This window comes from Garra rufa, chromosome 9 (assembly GCF_049309525.1).
Source record: "Garra rufa chromosome 9, GarRuf1.0, whole genome shotgun sequence".
Classification (NCBI taxonomy): Eukaryota; Metazoa; Chordata; class Actinopteri; order Cypriniformes; family Cyprinidae; genus Garra; species Garra rufa.
This window is the reverse complement of record NC_133369.1, coordinates 22,313,027-22,329,192: the sequence shown is the minus strand read 5'-3', so window position 1 is coordinate 22,329,192 and position 16,166 is coordinate 22,313,027. Positions and strand designations below refer to the sequence as shown.

General features: G+C 35.9%; 1 protein-coding gene across 1 annotated transcript; it reads left to right on the top strand.

Annotated features, from left to right (window-relative positions):
- Positions 1-1,188: 1,188 nt before the first annotated feature.
- trim33l (tripartite motif containing 33, like) lies at positions 1,189-15,768 on the top strand. The gene is made up of 15 exons (XM_073847517.1): positions 1,189-1,318; positions 2,690-2,807; positions 2,962-3,078; positions 7,043-7,157; positions 8,302-8,445; positions 8,700-8,811; positions 8,904-10,996; positions 11,353-11,428; positions 11,505-11,547; positions 12,133-12,262; positions 12,368-12,573; positions 14,329-14,428; positions 14,587-14,655; positions 15,076-15,210; positions 15,347-15,768. Exons 1-15 carry the CDS (start codon positions 1,276-1,278, stop codon positions 15,620-15,622), a joined length of 3,777 nt encoding a protein of 1,258 aa, XP_073703618.1. The 5' UTR covers positions 1,189-1,275; the 3' UTR covers positions 15,623-15,768.
- Positions 15,769-16,166: the final 398 nt, after the last annotated feature.

Sequence of the window (16,166 nt, the reverse complement as noted above, 5' to 3'; positions counted from 1 at the left end):
TAAGCAGAGTTCCAGAAGTCAAAATGAGACTTTTTGATATCTGAATTTTTCTGTATAGACTACCATCTTTAGAGCGTACAGACCAGTCTTTGATATCCCTGCTGAAAAAAAAAAAAACAATAGAAACGTTACAGAAATTCTAATGGTTTCCACTACAAATACCATTACAAACCATCAACTTTTAACTATTAAAAACTATTGTGTTTTGGAACATATTCTATTAGATGTAGTATTTTTAACTAAAACTTAAGCTACCAATAGAAGGGGAACAATTACTAGTGGAGACCAGTACAGTTTCCAGTACAATTCCTCTAATAACCAGTAAAATTATTACAAATACTATTATTGTTTGTTTTTATTTTCAGCTGTCTGTCATTCCCGGTACTTTCCACAGTTTTTTTAGTTTTCATAATACTTGGTTTCATTGTAGAAAACCACCTGCTGGTATTTTTCAAAAGATTATTTCTCTTTTCAACCATACTTTCTGGGTACTGGAAAGGTTGCAGAGGCATATACAATTTATGAGTTTTACATACATTATCTATTTTTCTATCTTATCCTGTAGCATCTCCCATCTCCAGTGCTTCCCTCTGTGTTCTTTATTCATAAGCGCAGTCATGTTGGCCATGTGGCCTACATGTTGACTACACAGTTTGGGCTTGAGGCCTTCATCAACATTTAAGAATTTAATGAATTGGCCCTCCATATTGTAAAATTTTAAATTTTGTGTGTCTAAGGACTTTGTGTCTTTCTTTATCTAGATTGTCCATTATGTGCGCAGTCCTTTTGTTTGTCTGAGGTCACAGACTGTGCCATTTTTGAAGACATGTCTAACAATAACAAGGCCCCCAAGGTAAGAGTGCACAGATTATGGAGAAAGTTTTGACAAAATTGGTACATTCAGTTCAGTCCCTGCTTTTTTTGCAGATGTTGCCAAATGCAATAAAGGGCCATTCACACAAAGAGCAATATATATAAAGATAATTATAACAGTAACTGTATTAGTGATTCCAACCATGTTGGCCTTCTTTGTCATGCAAAGGATTGCAATGTTTGATAAAACGTCATAGTTATTGTCCTTGGTTTAAAGGCTGTTAAACTGGTCCAAAGAATTCCAGCACTGTCATAAACCTCTGTGTTCCATTGTAAATCTTAATTCAAAATGTTGAATCTTTTCAGTGTGCCGGGTGTGAAGAGGGTGAGGTTAGTGGATGGTGTGTCCAGTGTGAGGAGGCCCTGTGTTCGGACTGTACATCTGCTCATCATAGGGTGAAAATGACTCGTGACCATGAAGTCACACCTAAAAAACCACCCACAGGTTAGGCTTAAAGTCCTTACACACTTCAATGGTAAAATTATCAAATTTAATTTATTTGTCTGAAATCGTGATCCAGAGTGATCAACCAAAACATATAACAGCTCAGAGAGCTACAAAATAAGCTCTAAGGCTAAGCAAAACAGAGTGTTTATTCAGTAAAACAATACAAATTAATTTATCATGTAATACAAAGCTGAATTTTCAGCATCTTTACTCCAGTCTTCAGTGTCACATGATCCTTCAGAAATCATTCTAATATGCTGATGTATTATCAATGTTAAAAACAAGTTGTGCTGCTTTATTTATATTTATATTATTATTATATTATTTATATTTTGTTTGAACCTCTGATTTTTTTCAAGGATTCTTTAACAAATAAAAAGTTAAAAAGAACAGCGTTTATTTAAAATAGAAATCTTTTGTATATTTTGTAACAATATAAACTATCATCGAAAATATTGAGGTCAGTAAATTTTTCTTTTTTCTTTAAATAAATGAATACTTTTATTCACCAAGGATGTGTTAAATTAGTAAAAATTGATAGCAAAGACTTAAATTGTTAGAAAAGATTTATATTTTGAATAAATGCTGTTCTTTTTAACTTTTTATTCATCACAAATCCTGAAAAAAGAATCACAGGTTCCCAAAAAATATTAAGCAGCACAACTGTTTCCAACATTGATCATAACAGTAATTAAACAGCATATTAGAATGAGTTTTGAAGAATCATGTGACACTGAAAGCTGAACTATGACTGATAAAAATTCAGCTTTGCATCAAAATAAATTATATTTTAAAATATATTAATATAGAACACCATTATTTTAAACTGTTATAATATTTCACAATATTATATTTTTTCTGTATTTTTGACCAAGTAAATGCACCCTTGATGAGCATATAAGAATTCTTTAAAAGCATTAAAAATCTTACTGATCCCAAATTTTTGAGCAGCAGAGCAGCAGCACTTTCTGGTTGATCTTCATCTACATTGGTCTTTGTCAACATCCCATAATATGCTCACTTGACTAATGTAAATATTTTTTTAATTGAAACATTTTTATTTCACTCCCTAGACTGTTCCCAGGCCTACTGACCTTGAATACTGATTATTCACAAGTTGTTATTTGCAGCATTTGTAGATTAAACTCAACATCAGAGGGAAGCAGAAAGAAAAATAATAAAAAGGGCAATAGTACTCAGAAGTTATCTGAGGCCTTGTATTGAGTGCATCAGATAACTTACAACATCTCCGTGCATTTCAGCCAAACTCTTAACTATTATGTATGGCATAACCTCCAAATTATATTTTCTCTTACACTATAAGCTGCTGTGCATTATCATATCTCTTCTGTTGTCCATTTTGTTCAGGTTGGATACCGAAAAGACGCTGTCGCTTGCACACTCAGGAGACCTTGAGGTACTTTTGTCTTGTTTGTGAAGAGCTCACCTGTAAGGACTGTCAGCTGATCACTCATAGGGGGCACAGGTATAGTCCATCAACCTACTCAGATCAGTGCATATGAAGATTTTTTTTGCATTTAGGGTAATTGTTTCCCATCTGTTTGCTTAGCTGTAAAACTTTGCCATATTTGGAAGAGTCAGACCAAAAATATGTTTTTACATGACCAATTTTGTGTCAGTTTTGTGCAGCAGGAAGAAGCTGTGGGATTTCAGAGACAGCAGCTGCATAGTTTGTTGGACTCCATCGGGCATCAGAAAGAGATGGTCAGAAACAGCATGCTGCTTCTAGAGGCAAGGTAAGTAAATGGAACTATGTGGACTTGCACCTTATCTTGGTAAAACTTCTAAACTTCTAAAAAATCTACAGTACACCTGTTGAAGGAACAGCCTGTCAATAACAGAAATTTGTTTTTACATATTGTTAAAAGTCTTTCTCAAAGGTCACATCCTTGTTTCACCCATATTTCTTACTGGGATAGTGAGAATTCTGTAATCATTTACTCATTTTTTGAGAAATGTCTTAAATGGAAGAACATACAGTCAGGTCCATATGTATTTGGACACTGACACAATTTTTATTATTTTAGCTGTTGACCAAAACATATTCAAGTTACAGTTATACAATGAATATGGGCTTAAAGTGCACACTCTGAGCTTTAATTTTTAGGGCAGTCTCATCAAATTGGTAGAAAGGTTAAGGAATTACAGCTCTTTAATATGTACCTCCCCCCCTTTTTAAGGGACCATAAGTAATTGGACAGTTGACTCAAAAGCTGTTTCATGGACAGTTGTGGGCTATTCCTTCATTTTTTCTACATCAATTAACCAGGTAAAAGATTTGGAGTTGATTCTAAGTATGCCATTTGCATTTGGAAGCTGTTGCTCTGAACCCATCATGCAGTCAGAGGAGCTCTGCATGCAAGTAAAACAGACAATTGTTAGGCTTCAAAAACAAAAGAAATGCATCAGAGAGATAGCAGGAACATTAGGAGTGGCCAAATCAACAGTTTGGTGAATTCTGACAAGAAAAAGAACACACTGCTGAGCTCAGCAACATAAAGAGGCCTGGATGTTCACAAAAGATGACAGTATGGTGGATGATTGGATGATCCTCTCCATGGTAATAAAACATTTTACAACATCCAGCCAAGTGAAGAATACTTTCCAGGAGCTAGGCGTGTCACTGTCAAAGTCTACAATCAAGAGAAGACTTCACCAGAGCAAAATAGAGAGGGTTTACCACAAGGTGCAAACAAGACCAGATTAGACTTTGTCAAAAAACATTTAAAAAAGCCAGACCACTTCTGGAAAAGCATTTTTTGGACTGCTGAAATTAAAAGCAATGTGTACCAGAATGACGGGAAGAAAAAAGTATGGAGAAGGCTTGGAACAGCTCATGATCCAAAGCCTACAACATCATCTGTGAACATTGTGGAGCAGTGTAATGCATGAGCATGCATGGCTTCCAGTGGCACTGGGTTACCGGTGTTTACTGATGATGTGACAGAAGACAGAAGCAGCCGGAAGAATTCTGAAGTGTATAGGGATATACTGTCTGCCCAGATTCAGTTAAATGGAGCAAAGTTGTTTGGGCGGCTCTTCATAGTACAAATGGACGATGACCTAAAACATACAGCAAAAGCAACCCAGGAGTTTTTGAAAGGTAAAAAAGTGGAATATTCTGCAATGGCCAAGTCAATCTTCTGATTTCAAATTGATTGAAATCAGATGCATTTCACTTGCTGAAGACAAAACTAAAGGCAGAAAGACCCACAAACCAACAACAACTGAAGTCAGCTGCAGTAAAGGCCTGGCAAAGCACCACAAAGGAGGAAACCCAGTCTATGGTGATGTCCATGAGTTCCAGACTTAAGACAGTCATTGCCTGCAAAGGATTCTCAACAAAATATTAAAAATGAACATTTTATTTATGATTATATTTATTTGTCCAATTACTTATGAGCCCCTGAAAATGTGGGGTCTGTGTATAAAAATGGTTGTAATTCCTTAGCATTTTATGTTATATTTTTGTTCAACCCCTTAAAAAGCTTAAAGTCTGCACTTCAATTTCATCTTGATTGTATCATTTTTAAAACTATTCTAGTGGCATACAGAGCCGAAATTATGAAAAGTGTGTCAGTGTCCAAATATATATGGACCTGACTGTAACTAACATAAACGAATATAAACTTTTGGGTGATATAAAAAATTAAATTTTAAAAGGCTGAAATACACCACAGTTTTTTTTTAAATAAAATTTAGAGGCAGCTTCAGATTTTGGGCAGTATTTATTGTATGGGGCAATTTTTTTTTAGCTTTAGAATATGATTCCATCTAGATGGAGAATATCAAACATATTTAGAGTATGCCTCCTAACAAAAAAAGGCTTGTATCAAAATCCATCTTCTCTTACAAATATATTGTAGTAACTTATCTCTAAAGTTAGGTCGTGTAAAAGCCATTTATAATGCGTCAAATCCAATAGATCCAATGTGTTTTTATTATTATATTTTGTGCTTTATCAAAATATGACGTAGTAAGACCCAACCCTTGAAATGCAATCACAAGTGGTTAAAGGAGACACATAACAGATGTAAATGGCGATCTGTCTAGCCTGGTTGTCAGTGACTGGGTTACTTGAGACTAATAATACAAGCTGTAAACAGGGATGTTTATTCAAAAGGGCAATGGTAAAAAGAAACTGAAAAAAGAGAGGGTGGGAATCAGGAGAGGTGTGAATGGCAGATCAAAGCAGACCCAACAGTGAATACAGGAACAAATCACTTTACATCTTGCTGACAGATGGCCACTAGAAACATTACTGAAATTAAAGTTAAAAAAAAAAAGTTAAGTATTTTTTTGAATACTTAACACTGTTTTTGAGATACATGTGTGTGGTGGAAATTCATCTGTAAGATATAGCCAGGCTGAAATACTAGGTATTTATTCATTGCAACCATATATATTCATGTATTGAGTAAAAACACTTTTTATGTGTCTGCCCATGCACAGAATGTCTCATTTTCTCCTGTTAAGATAGACACTGCTTCCCTATTCTCACCCAGAACTTAGGATGTTTCCCTCAGGACTACTGAAAGAGGCATTGTTTTTAATTCGACCTTGTAATGTTCTATTTTGGAATATAAGAGATGAAGGAACAACTAATAATACTTAATAATTAATAAAAATGTAATTAATTTTCCACAACATATTGATTCACAGACATGTATTTGTTAAAACAACTAGTAAATCAAGGAACTGGCAAAGTCTGGCCAAGTCAAAAAGCCAAAACTGGCCAGTCCAGAGAGAAAGCACAGAACTCTTATCACCTCAAAGGAATGCAAGCCTGGGTAAAGAGTGGGTGGAGAGACACAGCATATGCTCGTAAATTAGTGAAAGCCAGATTTTTAGTCACTTGTAAGATAAACACACATACCAGCTGCTGTTATGAGACATTATTTGAATTACAAATAGAAAAGCATCTAATAAAAAGTTTATAAACATCTAATATTAGTGGATTAACATTCAGGTGTTTTTTAATGATCCAATATTAATACAATATGGACATGAAGGTGGATCACACAGCCTTAGATTATGTATTTACTTAAAAAAGTGGTTCAGTCTCTGCAAATCTTGTTTAATTTGTTGGATGTTTTCTGTTGTCGCCTACATTTTTGTTTTCTTCTCGCACTTCTGCCTTTCATCTTTGTCTGATGTACTTCCGCTTGTGGTTTTAACACTTTATCTTCAATCCCATGTGCCCTTTCCTTAACCTTTGTGGTTAATTGCAAACTTTGCAAATACATTTATTTTCACACCTTTTTGCTTGTTGTCATGCACATTTATCTAAGCTCTACATTAATATTATTTAAAGCATTTCAGGTACTTTCTTATCATATAACATGTTCATATTGATGGCATTACAAAAAATAAATTAAATTGGAAAATTGGTAAATTGCAATAGCAATATTAATATTCAAAACAGTATATATATAAAGGAAAAGTAAATAATTATTGGGGGAAAAATATTGAATTGAATGGAAAAACAAAGTATTTAAAAAAGAATGGATCACTCAGCATTCTTTTCAGATTTTGTCACAGCTCACTAAATATCAGAGGACAGTAGCATTTAGTTTCTAGAAGATGTGCTTACATCCTAAGTTGTATTACAATGGTTTCACTTTGCAGACATTTCCTGTTTTATCTTCCTCTTGTGTGTATTTATTGTGCTGTTAAGACTATTTTTTTTATCTTTGTTAGATTGCAGGACATTGAGAAAATAAAAGGGGCAGCAAAGAAGATGTTGAGACAAGTGATCCACTCCATTTATCAGACTCTGCTTCTGAAAGCTACACAGATGTTAAATGAGATAGAGGTAAGCATTTAGAACTCAATACTCCTCATTTACTGAACCATGCTGTACTTGATTTAGTTATCTTTTTATTTTTTTGTTGGATGCACTTTTTGATGTTTATATGCTTACCCCCAGGTCATCCAAGATGTAGATGACTTTGTTTCTTCAGTAGAACACAAACAAAAAAATTTAACTCAAACTGTTGCAGTCTGTCAGACATATAATGGCAGTCAATGGGCTACACGGATTTGAGAGTCATAAAAACATACACAGACAAAACCAAATTAAACCCTGCGGCCTGTGACGATACATTGAGGTCTTAAGAAACCAAACAATCGGTCTGTGCAAGAAACTGAACTGTATTTATATAAAAAAAAATTTACCTCTGATCCACCGCAATGAACAACAGTCCTGAGCAAACATAATCTTTTAGTTTTTAATCAATTGCAACAATCAGGATAAGCACAAGTAATTACCACTTTGAGTAGTTGTCATATACACGTGACAGATCGATTGCGCATGTGTCTACTATGGCAGAGCACGTTGACGCGTCACACGCCAGGTGTTGTGAATGTGCTCAGGACAGTTGAACATTAAGGTGGATTAGAGGTAAAAATTTATATAAATACTGTTCAGTGTCTTGCTGATTGGTGTCTTAAGACCTCAATGTATCGTAACAAGCCGCAGAGTTTCATTTGGTTTTGTCTGTATGTTTTTTTTTTTTTGACTCTCAAAGCTGTAGGGCCCATTGACTGCCATTATATTATATTTGTGTTCTACTGAAGAAACAAATTCACCTACATCTTGGATGCCCTGGGGGTAAGCAGATAAACATCAAATTTTCATTTTTGGGTGAACTATGCCTTTAGGAGCAAAATACTTTTAAACATTTTGAATTTCAATATAAGCATGTAACTGTTAAGAATATAGAACAGGAATTAAGCAAAACAAATAAAAGATGCATCACATCATGAAAAAAGTTACAAAAAAGACTCTGAGAAATGTCCACATACTTTAGCATTACCTAAAAGCACTCAGCAAAAATAATTTGGAAATTCCCAGCAGAACGAGGTACTATTTTGACTTCCCTCTTATCTATCTCCAGTTCTGTTTAGGAACCTCAAATCTTTAACCGTTGATTTATTTTTGAATATTTAATCTTAAGGCCCTGTATGCGGAGGAGGTGGGGTGTTTGTTGGAGAGAAAGACATCTTTGGACAGGTTGGAAGGCTGTCAGGACTACATAGCAGCTTTTGTTAACAAGGTCCTATGCACAGAGGGCCACTACCTCCTGATCCACACAAAAAGAGTAAGCTGTTCTATTTTTTGCTTGTACTCCTTGTTTATCATCCTTGCTCTTCACATTCATACTGATTATGTTAAAGATGATATAAAAGAAAGGGTAATATTAGCTCCATCATATGTTTTGAAGTGAGGTGCATACATTTGTGTATCCGTACGTTTCATGTGATGTCACTGTATTACCATATTTGTGAGTAAAACTGGCTGTCATTAAGATCCTGAGTGTTTAGTCCCCTGCTGTATTTTATGTCTCTAACTCAGATTGAGACCCAGGTGAAAAAGCTTCTGTCTTATAATGCAAGTACCCCTGAGACCAAGATTGAACTGCACATTCAGCTTCAAAATGATATCTGTCAGCACATCATGAAATGTGGTAAACAAAAACTTCCCACCTTTTTATTACAATATTGTATTTACTTTATAAAAAAACTATAAAAGTAACTTTTTTACTTTCTTTCTGCCCAGGATTTTTGAGGATTAAAAAGGTTCTTGTTCCATTTACCACTCAGAGAACGGGTTCCACTCAGTTAGAGGCTGTGAAAAGCTCAAATCCAAATTCTCCTCTAACTGCCACTGATGTTCATCCTGCACCGGCCTCCTCAAGTGCTGACACACAGGTTCAGGGTGGAAGTGTTCTCAATGGTTCTGCAATGCATCCCTCTGCCTCCTCTCAGACTGTGCAAATGAACCAGGCCCTTTATCATCTGCCTAATCCATCTCAGCCCAGCCAGCCATCTCATTCTAACCAGGCCTCGACCCGCTCTGCATGTAACAATGTTCCCTCAACCCAACCGAATCAATATAAAATTTCCTCTTCAGACCTTCAGAGTTCATTTTCTTCCTCACCATGTCTCCAAGGCCGGTCCCATGAAGTCATCCCTGAGCAATCCAAGCATGCTTACAGTCCCTCATCGAACTGTGTCCCATGTTTTTCCCAGTTTGCTTCTAAAACCCACATGACTTCTTCATCTGTTTATTCTCAGCCTCGTCTTCCACTCAAGGACTATACAGCATCTCAAATAAACAATATCTCTGAGTCAGCCAAATGTAGGAATGCCTATCGCCCTATCATGCCAGTCTCTCAAATGTGCATACTTACCCGCCCAACGCCAGTAAACAGCCAAAAACAACCATTTCCAACACCTGTAACATCTCATCCAATACCAGCCAACAACCAAACGTTCATATCAACTAATTCAGTCCCAGCCAACAATCTAACACCCCAACTAATTAATCAGCTTCCAGTCAACAACCAAACCCCCAGAACAACTTATCCAATACCAGCCAACAACCAAACATTCACACCAATTCACCGAATACCATCCAACAACCAAACACTTGTACCAACTCATCAAATGTCAGTCAGTAAGCAAAAACAAGCAATTTCAGTCAACAAGCAAACACCTGTAACAACTCATCCAATACCAGCCAACACCCAAACACTTGTACTAACTCATCCATTGCCCACCAAAAACCAGACACCTGTTCTAACTCATCCATTACCTGCCAACATCCAACCACCCAAACTAATTCAACCAATAGCAGCCAATAACCAAACACTCGCACCAACTCATCCAATACCAGCCAAAAACCAAAAACCTGTACTAACTCATACAATGCCTATCAACAACCAAACACCGCTACTAACTTATCAAATGCCAGTCAATAACCAAAAACAACCAACTTCAGTCAACAACCAAACACCTGTTACAACTCATCCAATACCAGCCAACAACCAACCACCCAAACCAATAAAACAAATACCAGCCAACAAGCAAATAACTGTATTTCTTCAAACTATTCCGGCCAACAACCAAACATCCATACTAACCCATCCAATACCAGCCAACAACCAATCAACCAACATTCCAACTTACAACCAAACACTCATACTGACCCATCCAATACTAACCAATTTCCTGGGGCCCGGACATTCTTTAAATGACGCTACTGCAATCTCTAATATCTCCAGTGGTGGGATGAATCATTGCCCCCAGGACCCTTGTGCACCAAATCCAACCAGTACAAGTTTGAAAGCCATCCCAACCACATCTAGTGGTTCCTTAATTTCTATAAACCCAATGCCTTCTGCTCCCAATAGTGGCAAGGACACCCTCCAGAGTAGTAATAAAGGCACCTACAATAGTGCACACCTCCCAGTCAAGGCCTTGGCTGATTCTGCCTGTGATCAGGACGCAGGTGTGAGCAGCACAAACTTCACTGATATGGATCACCTGGAGAGCAACTTGCCTACCTCCCTTGCGTTAGACACAGCTCCCAAAGAACCTTCACCAGATCATGCCCACTCCTCAAACCCATGCAACAATCACCAGGACTTTCTCTTCACCACAACAGAAAAATGTTCAAGACAAGCTCAAGATGGTCAGTCATCCACCAAGAACTACTCTGGACCAAAGCACTGGAGCATTGGCATGCCGACAACTTTCCGTCAGCTTGTAGAGGCAACATCCACACCTGTCAGGTTGAAAGACAATCTGAACGCCACACCTCCAGTGCATTCAACTCCTTGTAGCACATCAGAAGAACTTGCAGTAGAGGTTCGTGAAGGTTTAATTCTTATGGCATTTATGGCACAGAGGTTTCCACTTTGTACAGTGCCTAGTACATGGTACGTTTTGTAGCACAAATAAACAACCGTTGCATGCAGCTTGAAAAAAATGTATGGCTGTATTGTGGTCAGTAGTCATGGTGGTGGTGCAACTGTAATGATCATTCTATAATTCCACCCACTTTGAAACGGTTCTAAACTGCAGTGGAAAAGCAAACCAAGCCAAAGTAAAGAGTGCCGAGCCGAGTCGTACCATGCAGTGGAAAAGTGCCATTACAGATAGAAGTATGGAGAGTTGTATGTCAGAGATCTGCGTTTCATTTTAAATTGTTCTTTTTCTACCAGAGGATGACTAATGACAAGACTTTCCAAAGTGCTTTTGACTACAGGGAGGCAAAAAAAGAAGACGACAAATCTGCAGGTGATTATCCTCTCAAGAGTTCTCAAAAATATAGCATTTGATCTCCTTACTTATTTCTTTTTTTTCTGTCTTTTAGTAACGCTGGAGCACTTCAGGAGACAAATCAAACAATTGAAGAGGTGGATATATTCTTATGTAGTATTGGTTGAAGACTTGCTTCATATAGGAATCTGCAGTGCTTATTTGCATCCTTCCTGCATCGCATGAATTATTAACCTAATTTCTTAAAAATCTTATTTACCCCAAACTTTTGAATGGCAGTGTATCTGCCTTTTTCTTCCCGCAAAAGTGGGTGCAGTCATTTGTAAATTTTATGGGTCTAGCTTACCTTCTTATCTGCATCCAGCATCCAGCTATTTTTAGCTGTTCAAAACAGTTTGTTTTGCTGCTTGATATTACAATAATAATAATAATAATATGTTTAATTTTTATAGCGCCTTTCAAGAACCCAAGGTCACTTTTACAAAATAATACAAGCAAAAAAAATTTGGTGTCTTACCATGGTATTTACACACTGGTTTGTAGTGCGAATAGTTTTACTATTATTGCACGCTGTTATTCTTCTCATTATTTCCCTATAGTGGCTAATGAACTGGAAGGCTCACCCATAGGCTTAATTCCACATTAAAGAAAAAGTTGGGTACATACATTTTTCACATTTGATGTATTTTTTTGACCGGAGACCTCTATCCTCTGTCGATTAGGTTTCTATGTGTTTCTCTTGTGCGTCTGCCCATCTCTCTGCCTCCAAGAGGAGAGCCACTCCCAGAGTTCCACCTTACTACAGATACCTCCACAGATCACATCTTGGTCCACGAATCTCAAGGAGGACAGGTAAGGACAGGACACTGGAAGGACCTGAGTACATATGACTGTTGATTGCATAAAAAGACATGTTAGCGCCACAGCTATTCTCAACTGTGCCCTGTTCTTCCCCAGGTTAACCAGGTGTGGAGATGGTATGAAGATCCTACACCATCTAGATCCTCTTCTTGCTCTGTATCCCAAGACAGCGACAGCTCCTCGGAATCTGACGTAGAGTTCTGTGCCGTGTGTCTGTCTGCAGGAGCTGCACTTCTGTGTGCAAAATGTGGCTGTGCTTTTCACTCTGACTGTCACATCCCACCAATTCTCACAAAACCTCGGTAAGACCATCAGAAACACTGTACAATTCTTTTTTTTTTTTGAAAAACCTGTTTTTTAGCAGTTTTACCTTAAGTAAACTGTTTTTAGCTGGCTTTAGCTGTGGGTTGTTGTTTTTTTGTTTTGCTAAATCAGCTGGCTTTAGCTGTTTTTTTAGCATTTTATTTTTTTGTTAAATAGGCTGTTTTTTGAAAGCATTTTTTTATGAAACCAGCTAGCTTTTTTTTTTTTCCTAAATCAGCTGGTTTTAAGGGGTTTTGGCTGGTTTTTAAGCCTTTTTTTGCTAAATCTGCTTATTTTAACCTCGTTTTTTTGCTAAAGCTGGTTTTTCACTAAATTAACTGATTTTAGCTGTTTTGAATGTTTGTTTTTTGCTAAATCAAGGTGTTTTTAACCCTTTCTTGCCAAATCAGTTGGTTTTTAATAAATCAGCTGTTGTTGTTTTTTTTTTTTGCTAAATCAGCTGGTTTTAAGTGGTTTTTAGATGTTTTTTGCTAAATTAGCTGTTCTAGATGTTTGTTTTTGATAAATTGACTGATTTTAGCTGGTTTTAGCATTATTTGCTAAATCAGTTGGTTTTAACTGGTTTTAGCTAGTTTTAACCATTGTTTGCAAAATCAGCTGATTTTTAGCAGTTTTTTCCTAAATTGATTTTTTTTTTAGCAATTTTAGCCTTTTTTGCTAAATCAGCTGGTTTTTAAAAAATAAGCTGGATTTAGCTGGTTTGGCTTTTTTCCTAAATCAGCTGTTTTTTGGTGGATTTTAGCTGGTTTTATCATTATTTGCTAAATCAGTTGGTTTTAACTGGTTTTAGCTAGTTTTAACCATTGTTTGCAAAATCAGCTGATTTTTCCTATTTTTTAGCAGTTTTTTCCTAAATTGTTTTTTTTTTTAGCAATTTTAGCCTTTTTTGTTAAATCAGCTGGTTTTTAAAAAATAAGCTGGATTTAGCTGGTTTGTGGCGTTTTTCCTAAATCAGCTGTTTTTTGGTGGATTTTAGCATTTTAGCTGGTTTTTAGACTACTGTTTTTTTCACTAAATTAACTAGTTTTAGCAGTTTTAGCGGTTTGTTTTTGTTAAATCAACTGATTTTAGCTGGTCTTTATCTTTATTTGCTGAATCAGCTGATTTTTAGCTGTTTTTTAGCTTCATTTCTCAATCAGCTGATTTTAAAGGGTTTTAGCTGGTTTTAAAACCTTTTTTTTTGCTAAATTGACTGGTTTTAGCTGGTTTTTAGGCTTTTTTGCTAAATCAGCCGTTTTTGGTGGATTTGAGCTTTTTTTAGTTTAAAACAGCTGGTTTTACCTAGTTTTTAGATGGGTTTATTATGAACTGTTTTTTAGCTTTTTTGATGAATCAGTTGATTTTAGATGGTTTTAACTGTTTTATCTGTTTTTTAGCTGGTTTTCACTAATTGAGCTGATTTTAGTTATTTTGTTTTAGCTAGCTAATTTATGCTAGCAACATGCTAAATCATGCAAGCAACACATTAATGTGTTAAATGTGTTTATTTATCTGGCTTTTAAAACTACTACATCAAATCTTAACTATTTTAAACTGAAAGCCTTCAAACTTCAAGCTTTAAAAGTACTTCAAACTTTCTAGCTAGGCAAACTTTAAAGTTTGTCTACAGACTTTTTTTTATCTAGTTACAGTTTGTGATTTATAAGACGTTGGAGTTTGATAAGCTTGTACATTTATGAACAATAACTTTTCTTTGTTCTCTGTATGTTTGGTGTATTTCTTTTCTCTTGCAGTAAGGATTGGGTGTGTTTGCTGTGTCAGGATGCAAATGAAACAGTCGTGTATGGCAGTGAGGAGACAGGGACACCTAGTTTGAGCCTGCAAGATCAAAGAGTGAGACACCAACAGCCCGACAGAATCTACATTCATAGTTACAGTTTTATACAGAATATGTTAGGAAAGGATTCTAGTTTAGTGTCATGCCACATCTTTCAACTTTTGTCCTAAAATGATGTGAGTCACACCAATGTAATGTCATCCATTCTGTTCAGAAGTGTGAGAAGCTTGTCCTTGGTCTCCTGTGTGATGAGAACAAGAGCCTGCTCTACAGCGCCACCAAGGTAAATACATAGTGCATGTTGTAATTAGCATAACTTAAGCTTCTTTAGTCAACAGTTTACTTTTTTATATATTAAAGGGATAGTTCATTTTTTGGCATAAAATAAAAACTATCATTTTAATTGTAAATTTATATTTATGTATTTTTTTTATATAAATGTTGTAATATTTAGTAATATATTGATTTAAAAATATCATAAATGTAATTATTAACTCATAATAATAGCATACCATATGACATTTTACAACCTGACCAACTTTGCTATTTCATAGGCAAATGATCAGATTAATAGACTGACCTTTATACACAGTCATGACAGTCTTCAGGGATCCTCTCTGTGATTTCATTTCCTTATTTTCCCTTGAATGTTTCTGCTTTTGTCACATCACATGTGAATGTGAGCTGTGCTTTATTTTTAAAGAATCACTCAAAAACATCCGAATTTGATATAATACTTGGCCGACTCCTTGGGAAACGGAAGCCGCCTTATCGGACTGCTGCTGAGCTAGTGTCAGATGTTTGGACTCTTTTTGACATCTTGATGATGAACTCAGAGGTAAATCCTGTCATTTACCTTTCATTCAGCTGATAACATTAATGTGAAATTTAACTGCGAAGAACTATAAATTCATACCTAACAATCATTGAATTGAATGTTATATAATAATGACATCCTATTTGTATTTCCACAGAGGAAAACCATGGTTGTCAAACTTCAAAAATCTTTCCAGCAACAGGTTAATGAATCTTTTGGGACGAGTCTCCATGCTTCTCTTTTAAAACACTCCTGCGGCAAGGATCCAAGCAGAACTTCAGAGACAGAGACTGAACGAGAAAAGCACAGAAACACTTTGAAACGCATGAGAGAGTTTTTCACAGCAAACTGTGGTACGGCTGCAAAGAAATCCTGCACTGATAAACAGAAAGAGAGAGATGGTTGTGGAAACACCACAGCTGCTGAACACTGAAGTGCTTCAGTCATTACTTTTGAAATTGCACAAATACTTGCATTTTCTTTTGTGAAGAGGGAACCAGACCACTTTCTATTTATTGTAGTAATTTGTTTCTTTAGCTTTGCCTTAAAGATGTGTATTAAACTGATTATTTAATCTAAGCCCACAATTCTTTCTCTGGTCATTCGATGCATTGATCTGCCATGATCTATTTGTGACCCTGAACTACAAAACCAGTCATAATTTATAATATATAAAAATAAAAAAGTTTTCCATTGATGTATGGTTTGTGAGGAAAGGACAACATTTGGTCATGATACAACTATTTGGAAATCTAGAATCTGAGGGTGTAAAAAAATCTAAATATTGGGAAAATTAAATTAAAGTTGTCCAAATTAAGTCCTTAGCAATGCATATTACTAATCAACAATTACGTTTTGATATATTTATGGTTGGAAATGTACAAAGTATCTTGATGGAACGTGATCTTTACTTAATATCCTAATGATTTTTGGCATAAAATAAAAATCTATAATTTTGACCCATACAAGGTTTTTTG